At 39.4% G+C, this 14,056-nt stretch overlaps 1 protein-coding gene across 1 annotated transcript in view; it reads left to right on the forward strand.

The window, feature by feature from the left end:
* GABRR3 (gamma-aminobutyric acid type A receptor subunit rho3) overlaps nucleotides 1-14,056 on the forward strand; it is a 45,856-nt gene that overhangs the window by 14,524 nt on the left and 17,276 nt on the right. Inside the window, exons 3-6 of the mRNA XM_026499957.3 lie at nucleotides 2,282-2,349; nucleotides 4,754-4,977; nucleotides 8,908-8,990; nucleotides 10,003-10,143. Of these exons, the coding sequence (XP_026355742.2) occupies nucleotides 2,282-2,349; nucleotides 4,754-4,977; nucleotides 8,908-8,990; nucleotides 10,003-10,143 (516 nt within the window). The remainder of the gene's footprint in view (nucleotides 1-2,281; nucleotides 2,350-4,753; nucleotides 4,978-8,907; nucleotides 8,991-10,002; nucleotides 10,144-14,056) is intronic.

Here is a 14,056-nt window from a genome sequence, read left to right on the forward strand (position 1 = left end):
TTACTTACTCTTGGGGCACCTGGGTGGCTCAGTCGTTAAGCATCTGCCTTCTGCTCAGGGCGTGATCCCAGCGTTCTGGGATCGAGCCCCACATCAGGCTCCTCCGCTGGGAGCCTGCTTCTTCCCCTCCCACTCCCCCTGCTTGTGTTGCCTCTCTCACTAGCTGTCTCTCTCTCTGTCAAACAAATAAAATCTTTACAAAAAAAAAAAAAAGAAAAAAGAAATGTTACTTACTCTGAATCACAGATGAGTGGTAGAGCTGGGTTCAAACTCTAGTCTGTGATTCTAACACCAGAATTTTAACCAGGACATTTCTGCTACATCTTTAAAACCTCGCCAAGCCTTTCAGTCCCTTGGACTATTGGAGTTAATGGGAACATTCATTCATCCTGAAGTGATCCTGAAAGGCCATGAATTTTTATTTTGATATCTCTACTAATTAAAGAAAAAAGTAAAAACAAAACAAAAGTATCAGAGCTGAACCCAGTAATAGAGTAATACTGAAGAGTTCCATAACCATAATTATCATTAAACTATTTTTAATGCATAAACATAATTATCATTAAACAATTTTTAAATACAATTGTCATAATTAATGTATGGAAAATAATTGATTCAATACTGCAGGAAGTCGTTGGTGGTTAAGATGCAAGCAAAGTGTTCCTAAAGCCTGGAGTGGGAAATGTATTTGAGTGACAAGGCCAGGTCCTGTCCAGCTGGAATCCCTGTAAGTAAGGAATGGTATGAGGGTATATCACAGAACATAAAAGGAAATCTGTCTTGGTAAAGTGAAGGTAACTTCAGGCAATTAATGAGGGGAGTCCTAGATGTTAGACAGGGACTGGAGAGGCATAACTTGTTTTATAATGTGTTGTGCATTTATTTATTTTTTTTTTTTAAGATTTTACTTATTTGCCAGAGAGAGAGCGCGAGGGCTCACAAGCAGGGGGGGCAGCAGGCAGAGGGAGAAGCAGACTCCCTGCTGAGCAAGGAGCCAGCCCAGGGACTTGATCCCAGGACCCTGGGATCACAACCTGAGCAGAAGGCAGTCGCGTATACAATTGAGGCACTCAGGCGTCCCACATGTTACGCATTTAAAACACAACAATTAGGCACTTTGTTGTATGATACGCACATGTATGTCACATGTCACACATCCAGACATTGATTAGCCTCAAGGAGGAAGTTTTCTAGCCGACCCTTCTCAGTCTCAGAATCTTGACTAAAACAGCCACCTGGGACCCACCTGGGCAAGACTTCTCTTTCTTCGAAAATAGTTGAACGCATTTTTTTTAAACTCAGAATTCTACAGAGACAATAAAATTTAATGGAGAATTGGTCACTATGAAAAGAAAACCTATGACGTCTACGTGCATAAACATAACTTACGTTAACATATACATACATCGAATTCCATGCCCGTACTAAACAAGAAGTTGTTAACATCCGATTACCTTCACACAGGAACTGCGAAACCCTTTGTGGGGTGGAACAAGGAAACGTCTTGGTCTCGGTCTGCTCTAGATTCTCTTACGGAGCTGTCACCCACAGTCTCTGGACCCATGAACCGGATTCACTGAGACCCAGCTGCAAACAAATCTTAGCACTTGTCTGAGTTTTCCCCAGTCCTGACTTTCACTACATTCTCATCAAACACATTTCTAAGGAAGTTTGCTTCATCCCAACTGCAGGTTGTGGTTACTGATGTCCTGCACAGAGACCTTTGTGACTGTGTGGCGTCCCGGTGTGACACTGTCCCCTCGTCTGTGTTCTTCCAGCCTGCCAGGCCCTGCCCGAGTGAAAGAGGCTGGTTTTTCGGCAAGAGAGAAAAGGCTCCCACATGTTTCAGAGTCATGACCCCCACGACAACTCCACTCCCTGAAGATAAAAGATGATCCTTACCATAGAGAATAGGTACATAGCTCTACCTCCTCTTAGACACGTTTTCGAAACATTGTTCCTTTTTAAAGCGCTACTAGCTAAAACGAAAAACAAAACGGAAATTGAACACACTATTTCTATGCCATGAATATACTGTAAGAAGGAAAATATTGAGTTGTTTCTAAGCAAATGTGTAATAATTATCGAAAGAACATTTATTTACACACATGCCTTTTTATCATAATTGATTATATAATAACATATCAGTAGATAATGGAGAAATTTGTTGTTAAAAAAATTTTAAAGTAATTCACTTGCAACATTGATCTCTCTCTGCTTTGAATGTTACCAAAATAATTTTAATGATTTCTAAGCATATCATTCATTCTTCTTTCGGAAGGGTCTCCAGTGCCAGTAGGTATAGATGTCCAGGTTGAAAGCATTGACAGCATTTCAGAGGTTAACATGGTAAGTTTCTCTATGAGATAGTGGTCTTTTCCTGGCAGGATAGGGAATAGTGTCAAAATCACTGGTGTTTTAATAAACCAATTTAATTATGTATGTTACTATTAATGTATTTTTTCATAGAGTCAAAGTTACTTTGCTCTCTATTCACTTCTTTCTGCTTGAAATTTAGATTTTATATGATACTTTTATCATACGCAAATACCACGATTAAAGATAAAACATAAAAAAAGATAAAGATGTAAAAAAGAGAGAGAAAGAGAGAGAAAACAAATAGCGAATCTCTTAAGGAAACCAGACCTAGAAAATATAAATCAAATAAATTGGAAGATCAAATAATCTTTTTATATATATACTTAATTAATATGTTTATTTTATAGTGATTCCTCCAACTAGTCATTGATATCCAAATGCTAACTGAATGAAAAATTATAGGAAATATAAAAATTCCAGCAAATTCTAAACAAAATTTTTTATGACTTGTTATATTTGGTTCAATCTTCAGTTAATGTTCTTCTAGTCCTTATCACTATCAAATTCGATATTTATTTCAAGTTTCACTATGAAACTTCCTTCATTTTAAGCACCCTACTCCCAAAAGGGAATAGCACCAAGAGTACTCACTGCTCAAAAATGCCTTGTTTAGAAAGTTGCAGCTCTTCCCTGACCAAAACCAGCTTGTACTGACATTTTCTTGAGTCTGTTATACTCCAGGAACAAGTACTCTTTTCCTTTTCCCTGCCCTAATCTCTAAATTATCGCTGAATTACCTAGTCTGCATCTAAAATTTTCACTGTCTCCACCCCACTACCCCTAAAAACCAGACCTCATCCTTCTCTCCTGAATAAGGTGACTCTTGGACTCAATATCAGCTAAAACTGTACTGGGTTCTCCATGCCCAAGGTGAAAAAGCTTTCTAATTATCAGTGACCCCCCAGTGTTGACTTCTTTTGTTTCTCATTTATCACCTTCCCACCCTGAATTCACTTTCAATTCCTTGAAGTTTTATCCCACTCTCCTCTCAACATGGTGTTCAGCCTGCTTTCTCATGATGGTGCCCACTAGTGGTGACGTTGGCGTGTCACTCAAATGTACCAATGTCTGCTATTCGACTTCATAAGCTCAGATCAGACTGAACACCTAATTCTAAATATATGCTTACTAAAGCAATCCACGCAGTAACCCACACAGCTCCCTGTAGAGTAGTGTTATGGGAATGAATGAATCATTCTATTTATTTGCCCTCACCCTAATTCAAAATTACACATGGCCGATACTCCCAGATTAACCTAGAGCAATTATACAATGTACCTTTATTCTGAAACTTAAAAAAAAACAAAAACAAAAAAACTAGCTCATCATTAATTGGTGACTTATCTGTAGTTTACTGAGATTTGTCTTTTGCTTATATAATAAATGTCAAAGTTCTGTCACATGTGTTAGTTCAGGAATAATTTGAGTATTGTTGGGAAATAAATGATAGTAAGAAGTAAACAATTGTTAAAGATGAAACACGTCATCATCGTCCACACCCAGTGACTTGGATATAGAGGGGTTTTTGTTCAGACAAACAAGATGTTAAATGTAGCATATGAGAGCAAACAAAGCTCAAAGTATTGACTAACCAATTTTTCTTCTGCTAAAATAATGTTACTATAGCTCTGCCCGCCCTCCATCTTTATCTCTTTACAATTGGGTTACACACTAACAATTCAGTTCCCCGAGCCATACTGGGACAGAATCTCAGGGTACTAGCTTCTGGGGAATGTGCTGTTTTAACCAATTCACAGGTAAGTCTTTTGCACACTAGTACTTGAGACCCACCTGTTCTTGGTATTCTTTCTCTCTCTCAAGCCAAGGAAAATCGTTACCTCCATGTCAGGATCTCTGACAGCATGCATTCTATTAACAGCTCTTATAAATGCTGTATCCATTTTTGTGGGACTGTAGTGTATTCGACTTGGGGTGGGGTCTTCTTTAACAAAAATAATTCAAATTTATGGATACAGAAACCATTATAAAAGTGAATGTTTATTTACAATGAAACAATAAGTCAGAATAAAATACTGGGCCCTGTAGTTCCAAATCCTTTTCTTCTGAGATCTCTTTAGGTGATTTACCAGCACGTATGTAGAAATATTTCCTAGTTATAACCTGGCTTCCCTTCCCCAACTTGAGTTCTCTCTAGTTGCTAGAAACGCAACATTCACCAGATTTCAGGTGAAGGAGAGGTTCTGCAACTCCAGATCACTGGCTTCATCCTAAATCGACCTGAAAATACAATATAAGCCATTCACTTTATGGGTCATTAACACCCATGCCAATCAGTCTAGGACTCATGGTATTAATGGTCATCCTGACCCGTATTCCTACTGGCTTTGACTTGTCTCTTTTTCTCTCTGCCTAGGAATTTACAATGACTTTTTATCTCAGACATTACTGGAAAGATGAGAGGCTCTCCTTTCCTAGCACAACAAACAAAAGCATGACCTTTGATCATAGATTGATCAAAAAGATTTGGGTGCCCGACATCTTTTTTGTCCATTCTAAAAGATCCTTCATTCATGATACAATCGTGGAGAACCTCATGCTGCGTGTTTACCCTGATGGAAACGTCCTCTTCAGTCTCAGGTAAGGAGGGCTGTGTACCTTCTTTGGCTTCCCTATACCAGGGTTGTCTACACCAAAGCTAGTGGATCTCACTTCTGGCCAAACTCACAATATTACTGTCTGTTTAGTCATGCTGAAGATTGGGACACAAGCAGAAAGTGTAATTTTTCCTTGTTCTACCTTCCAGATTTTAAAGAATAGTTTTCTACTCTTATGTACTCAGCATTTCGTTGGAGAATGATAGAAAATAAGGTTGGACAGAGAGGAGCAGAATCGTGGAAATGCCTAAAAGTCTGGCCCACAATTTTACAGGTGCACAGAATTGCTTTTCTTCTTTACCAACTGCACGTTACCAAGCAGCCTTGGAATCTTGGATTAACTAAATAGTTTTCTTAATTACCTCCTTCATTTTTCACGAGAAGGTATAGTCATCGTTCAGATTATCACTAATTTGTTTACTCCCTTTTCATTTTTTTTTAAAGATTTTATTTATTTGACAGAGAGAGAGACAACAAGGGAGGGAACACAAGCAGGGGGAGTGGGAGAGGGAGAAGCAGGCTTCCCACTGAGCAGGAAGCCTGATGCGGGGCTCGATCCCAGGACCCCAGGATCATGACCTGGGCCAAAGGCAGACACTTAAAGACTGAGCCACCCAGGTGCCCCTCCCTTTTCATTTTTTTAATTCAAAACATTTTTTCTGACACTATGCTGTAACAGCCCTCCAATCTTTAATTCACAATATGTTCTTTTAGCCAAATGAATCCTGTGCATACTGAATGGCTTACCATTGGTAATTCTAAAAATGCTTAGTAAATCCAAGTAATTCAATGTTTTTCATGCCTTACAAATCCCAAAAAGACTCTGTAGTAAGACTCTGGAAAAAAATGGCTCCCCAAAGGATACCCATGTCCTAGTCCTTGGAACATGTGAAAGTTACTTTATTTGGCTTTAACAAGAAAAAAAAAAAAAAGATCTTTGCAGATGTGATCAAGTTAAGGATCTTGAGATAGGAAAATTATCCTGGATCAATTGGTTGGGACCCAAATGCAATCAACCGTAAGTGTCCTTGTTAGAGAAAGACAAGGTGACCATTAGGACAGAGATTGGAGTGATAGAGCCACTAGAGCCGGTATGCCAGCAGCAGCCAGAGCTGTAAGAGGCAAGGAATGAATTTCCCCCCAGCTTCTGGAGGAAACAGGGCCTTTCTGACCCCTTATTTTCAAGGTAGTGATACTAATCGCAGACTTCTGTCCTCCAGCACTGTGAAAGAATAGATCTCTCTTGTTTTAAGCCACCAGTTTGTGGTAATTTGTTACAGTGGCAATAGAAAATTAACACAGATATTTGTGGTTCACTAAAAACACTTGCTCACTTTAGTACCAAGGTGCTATTGCCATATTGCTGTCAATGTTTTTAAAAATGCAAGGAAAGGAAAGTATTACTTTCAACAGAACTTTTAAGTCAGGAGTAACATGGGACTCGAGTATGTACTGGAGACAGGCCTCACTAGGAATCAGAAGCTGAATGGCAGCATCTGGCCAAGGAATCAACTGGTTAAAACTTTTAACTTTTTAAAATTAATTATTTTGATGAAAGAATTAATTCAGTAGATTGTCCTTACCCTGCACATTCCAAAGAATGATTTCTGGCTCCTTGGAGATAATCTCCAGCCCTTGAAATATCCTGCCTGATAAGAGGATCTTTGTTGACCCTGAGGCCTTGGGCCACGTAGATATAGATAGTCTATGCTAACAATGGGATTTATGGAGGAGGCTTTGAGTTACCTGGTATCAGCTTGACCTCTGGACAGGCTAGAGACCAAGGTTAGCCAGACCTATGGGACCAACTCTCGGTCCGCAGGACTCAGGTAGCTTCCCTGGTTGGCAGTACCCCATGGTCACACGTCACTGTTGGGATGGTAGCACTGCCCACATAACTCTACTAGAACCGGAGAGCTGGAAACTTGCTCCTGGTCTCTACTGGACCCTGTCCTCTGCCTATTCCATTGCTGATTATCATCTGTGTCCTTTCATCACAATAAATCATAACTGTTAGCGTAACAGCTTTGATGAGTTCTGTGAGTCCTCCTAGCAAATCATGGAACCTGAGGTTGGTCTTGGGGAATCTCCAAACACAGAAGGACTCAAAATTGTTGTGACACAGCTATTCTAGCTGACAGCAGAGCCAGTCCAAGCCCACAGCCAGGTTACCTGGTTCCAGGCTTGGTTCCGACACTGTCTATTGACAAAGATTCTCTCTTTGACCAACGTCTTCTAGGCTCCTCTGAACTTTCCTCTCACCTAGTCCCTGACTTTTGAGCTTCTGTGTTTGTCTCTGTTAAGTGCATTCAGCCAGAATCCTCCCTCCTCAATATCTGATCACCCTCCAAATCTGATCAGATTCCTCATCTTCCACCACACCCAGGTGATGTCTGATCACCCTGGCCTGCCTTCAGCAAGAATCCTATTAGGTCCTTTTAGCTAGAACCTCTCCCTTCCATGATGTTTCCTCTGAGTAATGTTTCCATCCACTGCCCCCCAACCCTGCTCCTTGGCTATAAATTCCCACTTTTCCTTATTGTATTTGGAGTTGAGCTCACTCCTCTCTCCCTTGTTAATAAACCAAATTATAGTAGTCCCCCTACATAAAATCTTCCTTACTGTTCTTTAACAAGTGTCATGAATAATTTTTTCATTATCACCACGTACTTAACCACTTTGGTTGTTCATTTACTCATGTCCACTATGAAGGAGTCTCAAAGACTTCAGAGGTCCCTTCTGCACACATCTACTTATACGTGGATATTTTTTTTTATAAATACAGTACAGTACTGTGAGTGTATTTTCTCCTATGATTTTCTTAATAACATTTTCTTCTTTCTAGCTTTACTGTAAGAACACAGGATAAAATACGTATACAAAATATGTGTTAATTGACTGTTTATGTTGTCAGTAAGGCATCTGGTCAACAGTAGGCTTTTAGTAGTTAAATTTTGGGGGAGTCAAAAGTTATACATGATTTTCTACTTTGCAGAGGTTGGCGCCCCTAACCCCTGTATTGTTCAAAGGTCAACCACACCAGGAATATACCGAAATGAGTATGTTTTGTGACACAAAGTCATCCGGATACTTCCCTGGCTTGGCATTTTGCTACATGACTATTGACAGTAGTTCAACTCATGGAAGATAAAATGGTTCTACTTCTCTGATTAACTTGAGGGCACCATGGGTAGGAGCAGCTGTTGCTTTGTTTTGTGCAGACGTGCTCAGGGGCCTTTTATAAACCTCTGATCTGCTGTTGTGGATACCAGAGTTTGTACTTTGAGGCGGGATCATAGTACAGCAGCCTTTGCCTAAAGCCAGAAAAATCTAGGAGGATATAAAATTCAAAAAAACAATCCTCATCAGTATGCAAGCCTTAATGGCCCCTGAATTATGCATTGTGCACATAAATCTGTAACTGAAAATGCTCCAGGCTTTCTCCTCACTCTTGGAAAGAGAATTTTCTCAGGTAAACTTGCTTTGAGAGAGAAACCTTTACCCATAGGTTTTTATTACCACCATCTAAGCCCTTTATGACTAGAAATGAAGTTTGGACCTTCCAAAAAGCAGAAAATATTTAAATCTATTTAAAAGTCTTCTCCCTTTGAAGTATGTTTCTCTGAAGACATCAGAGCCAAAAACTACAAAGGGTGCAGACTAGGAAACAGTAAGATCAGGAACAATCTTTAGAGCACACTTCCTACATTAACCCTGTGTCTTCAGCAACCACCCACTTTCGTGGGTTTGCGTCCTTAGACTTTATTTCGATAGCGGATGGTAATGCCTGTTTCGCATTATTCTTCAAAGACACACAAAACAAGCACTACGGAAAGGGGACCTCAATATTGCATGTTGATTTGGCCATATGGTGAAATGAGCTGCAGTTTTTGTTCTCTCTCTTCTTTTACAGGATAACTGTTTCAGCCACGTGCTTTATGGATTTCAGCAGGTTTCCTCTTGACACTCAAAACTGTTCCCTTGAACTGGAAAGCTGTAAGTCTTACTTCCTGAAGGAGTGAGTACTCACAATCTGAACATACCATCACATATCTGCACGTAAATAAGCAGTTCTTAACAAGCATTTAAAAATCTTGATATAAGTTAAATATATTGGTTCAAAATAATTACTTTTTTTTTTTAAACCAAGGATGATGGCAGACTGTCTCTCAAAAGAGAACATCCAGGGAAAGGATGCTTTCATAAGTACATAATCTGTAGTTTCCACTGGGTTATTAAGGAACAAGTTCCCTAAAAGGGTATGTTCTTGCTAATGTTATTAACATAGACTGACATACTTCCCAAATTTGGAAAGCTCTGGAATTCATGTTCCCATATAAGTCACAATCTTCCATTAAATGTGCTTGGGTCCCCCAGAAAAAGGCAGCTCTAGACATAGACCCTCTAATCAAAGTCCTGTCGGAGGGCATCTGAGCCAGCTCCTTGTCAATCACTGTTGCTAACCCATCTGTTGTTTTTGATACAACATCTTAAAAGCTGACTGCTTGTTTTCATAATGTGGCCAAAACGCTGGGAATGTCAGTGGATGTGCCTCCCCAAATGCATTAGAAGCTTTCTATAATGTTATGTGATTTCAGAAGAAAATTCTTTATGAGCTCAGCTCACTTTGGACTTTTCCCAGAGACTACAAAACTAGAGGGGCCTGACGACCTCTGGTCAGGCCTGTGACTTGGGACAGGCAGTGTTGTGACAGGACTCCGTGCACACAGGGACGGGAGCAGCTCTTCGGAGAGTTTTAACTCAACTTGTGGGCACAAGAAAGACCGCCACACTGCGCCAGTGATTAGGGTCCAAGTTTTGGAGATTGTTTTTCCTTTCGGTAGGTATGGGTATCATAAGTCTATCAGCAAACATTTTTCAGGATCTGATATCTACATGTCATTGGACCAGGCACCGGGGATACAGAACTGTATAAAACATGGTCATAGACCTCATGGAGCTCACAAGAACTGCTTCTAGTGACAAGAATATCATTCTCTTGTTTTAGATGCCTACAATGAAGAGGATCTAATGCTGTACTGGAAACAGGGAAACAAGTCCCTAAATACTGATGAGCATATATCCCTTTCTCAGTTCTTCATTGAGGACTTCAGTGCATCCAGTGGATTCGCTTTCTACAGCAGCACAGGTGCATTTTTTTATGTGGACGGTTCATCAGCACTTGCTGAGCACCTACTGTTTGCAAAGCACCACAACATGTGAAGAGACCTGAATCCAAACAAGTGTCCCATTTGGCCAATACCCTCTTTCCTTCTTTTCAGGCAGCCTCCTCCACCTTTCCAGTACATGGCAGTCACCTCTAAATATACACCTTGCTTCCACTCCTGGCCTCTGCAGTCTACTCTTAACACAGCAGACAGAGTGATCTTTGAAAACATAAGGACCACAGTCCTTTCCTGCTTAAAACCCTCTAGTGTGTTTCCACCACACTTAGAACAAAACTCAGGTTTCCCAAATGGCCCTCAAGGCGCACATGATCTACCTCTGAGCTTACCCACTACAGCCACCCCCTCCGCGCTGTCCACGCTGGCCTTCTTGCCCGTCCTCAAACACACCTCTCTCATTCTACCCACACAGCTTCTGCTTTGGCCTTTTCCTCCCTCTGCCTGGAATGAGTTTCCCCCGGCTTTCTCATGACTGGCTCTCTCCTTCCATTCAGGGTGTTGTTGGAACATCATTTCAAAGAGTACTTTCTTCATCATCGTGTCTCAACTAGACCTCCTTCCTCACCATTCCCTGTCTGTGTTTGTCTTCACAGCACTTAACGCTACCTGAAATATATCTCTGGTTGACTGCTTTCTTATCTGAGGGCCTGACTAGAAAGAGTGCAAGAAATCTGTCTGCCTTGTTCACCGTTTCTTCCCCAGCGCCTGGAATGGGCACAGCACATGATAGATACTCAATAAACATCACTGGGCTTGCTTGGGCAGCTCATGCACTCAATAAGTATGGCTGGCTGAATCAGGCAGTAAAACAGGAAGTCCATTAATATCAGGCAGATACTGTATACTCTTTACTATGACAGTTATATTTTTCATTTGATCCACAACACTGTTTAAATTATACTTGATCCCTGTTGATTAAAGTTAGAAGTAGCTTCCTCTTCCCTGGTTATTAGCTTTCTGGGTCATTTCAGGAAGAATCCATATAAAAGGCCATTTTGGATTTTTGAAGCCAGGCTTAGGCTGGAAAATGTATGCTGTCCAGAAGTTTCAGAGCCGCCCTGCCTACAATCTTTTCACCTACTGACTTGTCTCCCTGGAGGTGCTCTGTTCTGCCCTGAGACTCTGGAGAGGCCGTATCAGGTTGTTATCTAAAAGCCTGAATCATTAAGACAAATCAAAATTTACATCACAAGGAAGCTAAAGGACTTTCTAGAACCAACGGCTATTTAGCTATTTAGATCCAGAACAAATGCTCTGTTTCACTTATTTGTCTATAATGCTTGGGATTCAGCAGATAATGCTATTAACGGTATTAATGCTTATGGCCTTTTCTGATTTTATAAGTAACACAGATATTGTTTGTTTTGATCATTGGTATACCCCTGGCACATAGTAGATGCTCAGTAGGTAATCTCTGAATGAATGAATAAAAGGCAGATAATTTGAAAAAAATATTCAGACAAGTTTAAAGAAAAGCCTTAGTAATCCCACCTCCTAGAAATAAACTGTTACTATTTTTATATATTTCCTTCTCCTTTTTCTTTTCTCTTTGTCTTTCTCTATATGAGTAAATACAGTTGACCCTTGAACAACACAAGTTTGAACTGCACTGTTCACTGATATGCAAATTTTTTCGATAAATACAGTATGGTACTGCACATGTATTTTCTCTTCCTTAGGGTTTTTTAACATTTTTTTTCCTCTAGCTTACTTTATTGTAAAAATACAGTACATAGTACCTATAATGTAGAAAATATGTCTTACTCAACTGTTATGTTTATTGAGGCTTCCAGACAGCAGTAGGCTATTAGTAATTAGGTTTGGGGGGACTAGAAATTTCTTTTTTTTTTTTTAAGATTTTATTTATTTATTTGACAGAGATAGAGACAGCCAGCGAGAGAGGAAACACAAGCAGGGGGAGTGGGAGAGGAAGAAGCAGGCTCATAGCGGAAGAGCCTGATGTGGGGCTCAATCCCGGAACGCCGGGATCACGCCCTGAGCTGAAGGCAGACGCTTAACCGCTGTGCCACCCAGGCGCCCCGGACTAGAAATTTCTATACAGATTTTCAACTGCACCAGGGCCATCACTCCTAACCCTTACATTGTTCAAGGGTCAACTGTGTAAGTATGTTTTTATCAGGATTTTTAATGCCGTGAGTCCTACATTTAATTAATATTTAAGCAAAAGAATGCATGCAATGAACAATGATACATGTCAAAGTATAATTTATAGCTAATTTCATTTTGCTGTTGTTATGATGAAATAACTTTGGCACATTGTAGATTGTGAATAAGTCTTCTCAGTGTTTGAAGCTATTACAATGCCATATATATGAAGCATAGAAATCTAAGAGTATTGTTTCCTGAACAGAATATATACTGCACATATAATAATGACAATGACATCTGTTCAGATTTTGAAACACAAGTATCCATTAATACACACCCAACCATCCTCTTAAAAAGAAAAGGTTAAATTTCATTTCCAAATTCTTCACCAATATGCCATCCCATTGGCTTTGCTATCTTTTTATTTGTCCTTGTCCGACTTTTTAAGCCCTACCAGGCAGGTCCAACACTAGCTGATTTTTTTCTTCTTCTGGTCATGTTTTAGAGTCTGCCTATAGCCATATGAAATACTTACATTGAAAAACTTCTTGCTCAGAAAGATGTTTTTAAGTGTTTTAAAATCCACTAAAAATTCTTAACAGGCCAGTGTGGTTACAATTTTAAGAAAAAACATTTTTATTTCTAAGAAAAATTTTAAAAAAATAATTAGGTTTAAATATACATGATTTGTATAGCATGATAGAAAATTATCCATGATAAATTTTAAAAATTTTAAATCATGATATAGAAGAATATATATAATCCCATATTTGTTATTTTAAAAAGGACTTATCTAGGGACACCTGTGTGGCTCAGTCAGTGAAACGTCTGCCGTCAGCTCAGGTCATGATCCTCGGGTCCTGGGATCGAGCCCTGCATCGTGCTCCCTGCTTAGTGGGGAACCTATTTCTCCCTCTCCCTCTGCCACTCTCCCCACTTCTGCTCTCTCACTCTTTCTCTGTCAAATAAATAAATAAAATCTTTTTTAAGAGGATTTATATATATGGTTTTTTAATATCTAGAAAGACTAACAGTTGGTACTTCTGAGAGTTGAGTATAAATTGAGGATATTTTCAATTTTATTTCAACACTTCTGTATTTTTAAATTGTTACAATGTATACATTTTTAATAAGAAAGATTAAAATGGGCTTTAAGATTATAAAAATATAAGAGTAAAGCATTTTGGAAGTTGTAGTCAAATATCAAGTTTTTTTAAGATTTTATTATTTCTTTGAGATGGGGGAGGGCAGAGGCAGAGGGAGAGAGTCTTAAGCAGACTCCTCACTGAGTGTGGAACCTCATGACCCTAAGATCCTGACCTGAGCTGACCTGAGCTGAAACCAAGAGTGGGGTGCTTAACCGACGCACCACCCAGGACCCCCAAATATCAAGTTATTAATCATATCTGGGTTTATTCAATGATTCTTAGGTTTCAGAAATATCAGCATTCAGAAATTTATTTCATCTCACCAGTATATAATAGTTCTGCCTCACATTATCTATGAATTATTAAATATGGTCTCCTGAGACCTAAACCCAAGTGTTTTTCTCAGATTAGTATCCTGTTTAAACATATGAGCTTCATCAAAAATAATTTATGTTTTGTCTTCTTTCCTAGCATTATAACAATTGTATATTATAACAATTATAACCTCTCTATAGACAAATCAGCTATACAGAAAAAAACTGTTCTTCTGGCTCTGGGTAGAAGAGCCAGAAATAAAATTATAATTATACAACTTTAGTTTCCATCTGATAGCTGAACC

This window comes from Ursus arctos, unplaced genomic scaffold, assembly GCF_023065955.2.
Source record: "Ursus arctos isolate Adak ecotype North America unplaced genomic scaffold, UrsArc2.0 scaffold_4, whole genome shotgun sequence".
Taxonomy (NCBI): Eukaryota; Metazoa; Chordata; class Mammalia; order Carnivora; family Ursidae; genus Ursus; species Ursus arctos.